We start from the raw sequence: 647 nt of genomic DNA on the forward strand, positions 1-647 counted from the left end.
CATCCATCCATCCATCCATCCATAGGATCCATTTTTGTAATTAAAATAACTATATTTATTTCTTTTCCTGCTTGTTCATTTACACTTAGAAAATGATCTGGAGCCATATACAGCTAACTGCTACCGGTGGTTACCCCTGGGGAGTGGAACGGGGTTAAGGGACTCTCACCTGTTACTCTGACAAACTTCTGTACCATAGAAATTTTTTCAATGAGTACATACTATTATCCTAATTTTTTAAATACTGATGAGTTTTTTAGGTTTTTTTTAAAAGTCAAGCAGCATTATTTAGAACTCAGGAGTTATTCAAGGTTTTAAGTATAAAGGTCACACTGGAAAATGACAGATTTCTTTAGCAGCTACATACAGAATTATAAAATGGAACAAAAACAACAGTTTACAATTCTTTCTTACTCTTCACACTACCCTCAAACAAACAAACAAACAAAAAAATCAGAAAATGCCAACTACTTACCTGGTCCTCCAAGAAGTTGTTCAAGGTAAAAGAGTAAAGCAAAACCCTTCTCATAGGGAACTGAAGAATACGCTACATCAGGGTCTACATCCGTCAGATCAACCACAAGTTTGGTGAAAGGATGTGTCTCCCCAAAAGTCTTTATCTGCAAGACACAGAAGATGATGGCACG

At 36.2% G+C, this 647-nt stretch overlaps 1 protein-coding gene across 2 annotated transcripts in view; it reads right to left on the reverse strand.

Annotated features, from left to right (window-relative positions):
• LTA4H (leukotriene A4 hydrolase) overlaps positions 1-647 on the reverse strand; it is a 37455-nt gene that overhangs the window by 15499 nt on the left and 21309 nt on the right. For both annotated transcript variants that reach the window (XM_008569058.1, XM_008569059.1), the window contains exon 12: positions 476-620. In XM_008569058.1, the coding sequence (XP_008567280.1) occupies positions 476-620 (145 nt within the window). The remainder of the gene's footprint in view (positions 1-475; positions 621-647) is intronic.

This window comes from Galeopterus variegatus, unplaced genomic scaffold (genome assembly GCF_000696425.1).
Source record: "Galeopterus variegatus unplaced genomic scaffold, G_variegatus-3.0.2 Scaffold461, whole genome shotgun sequence".
Lineage (NCBI taxonomy): Eukaryota > Metazoa > Chordata > Mammalia > Dermoptera > Cynocephalidae > Galeopterus > Galeopterus variegatus.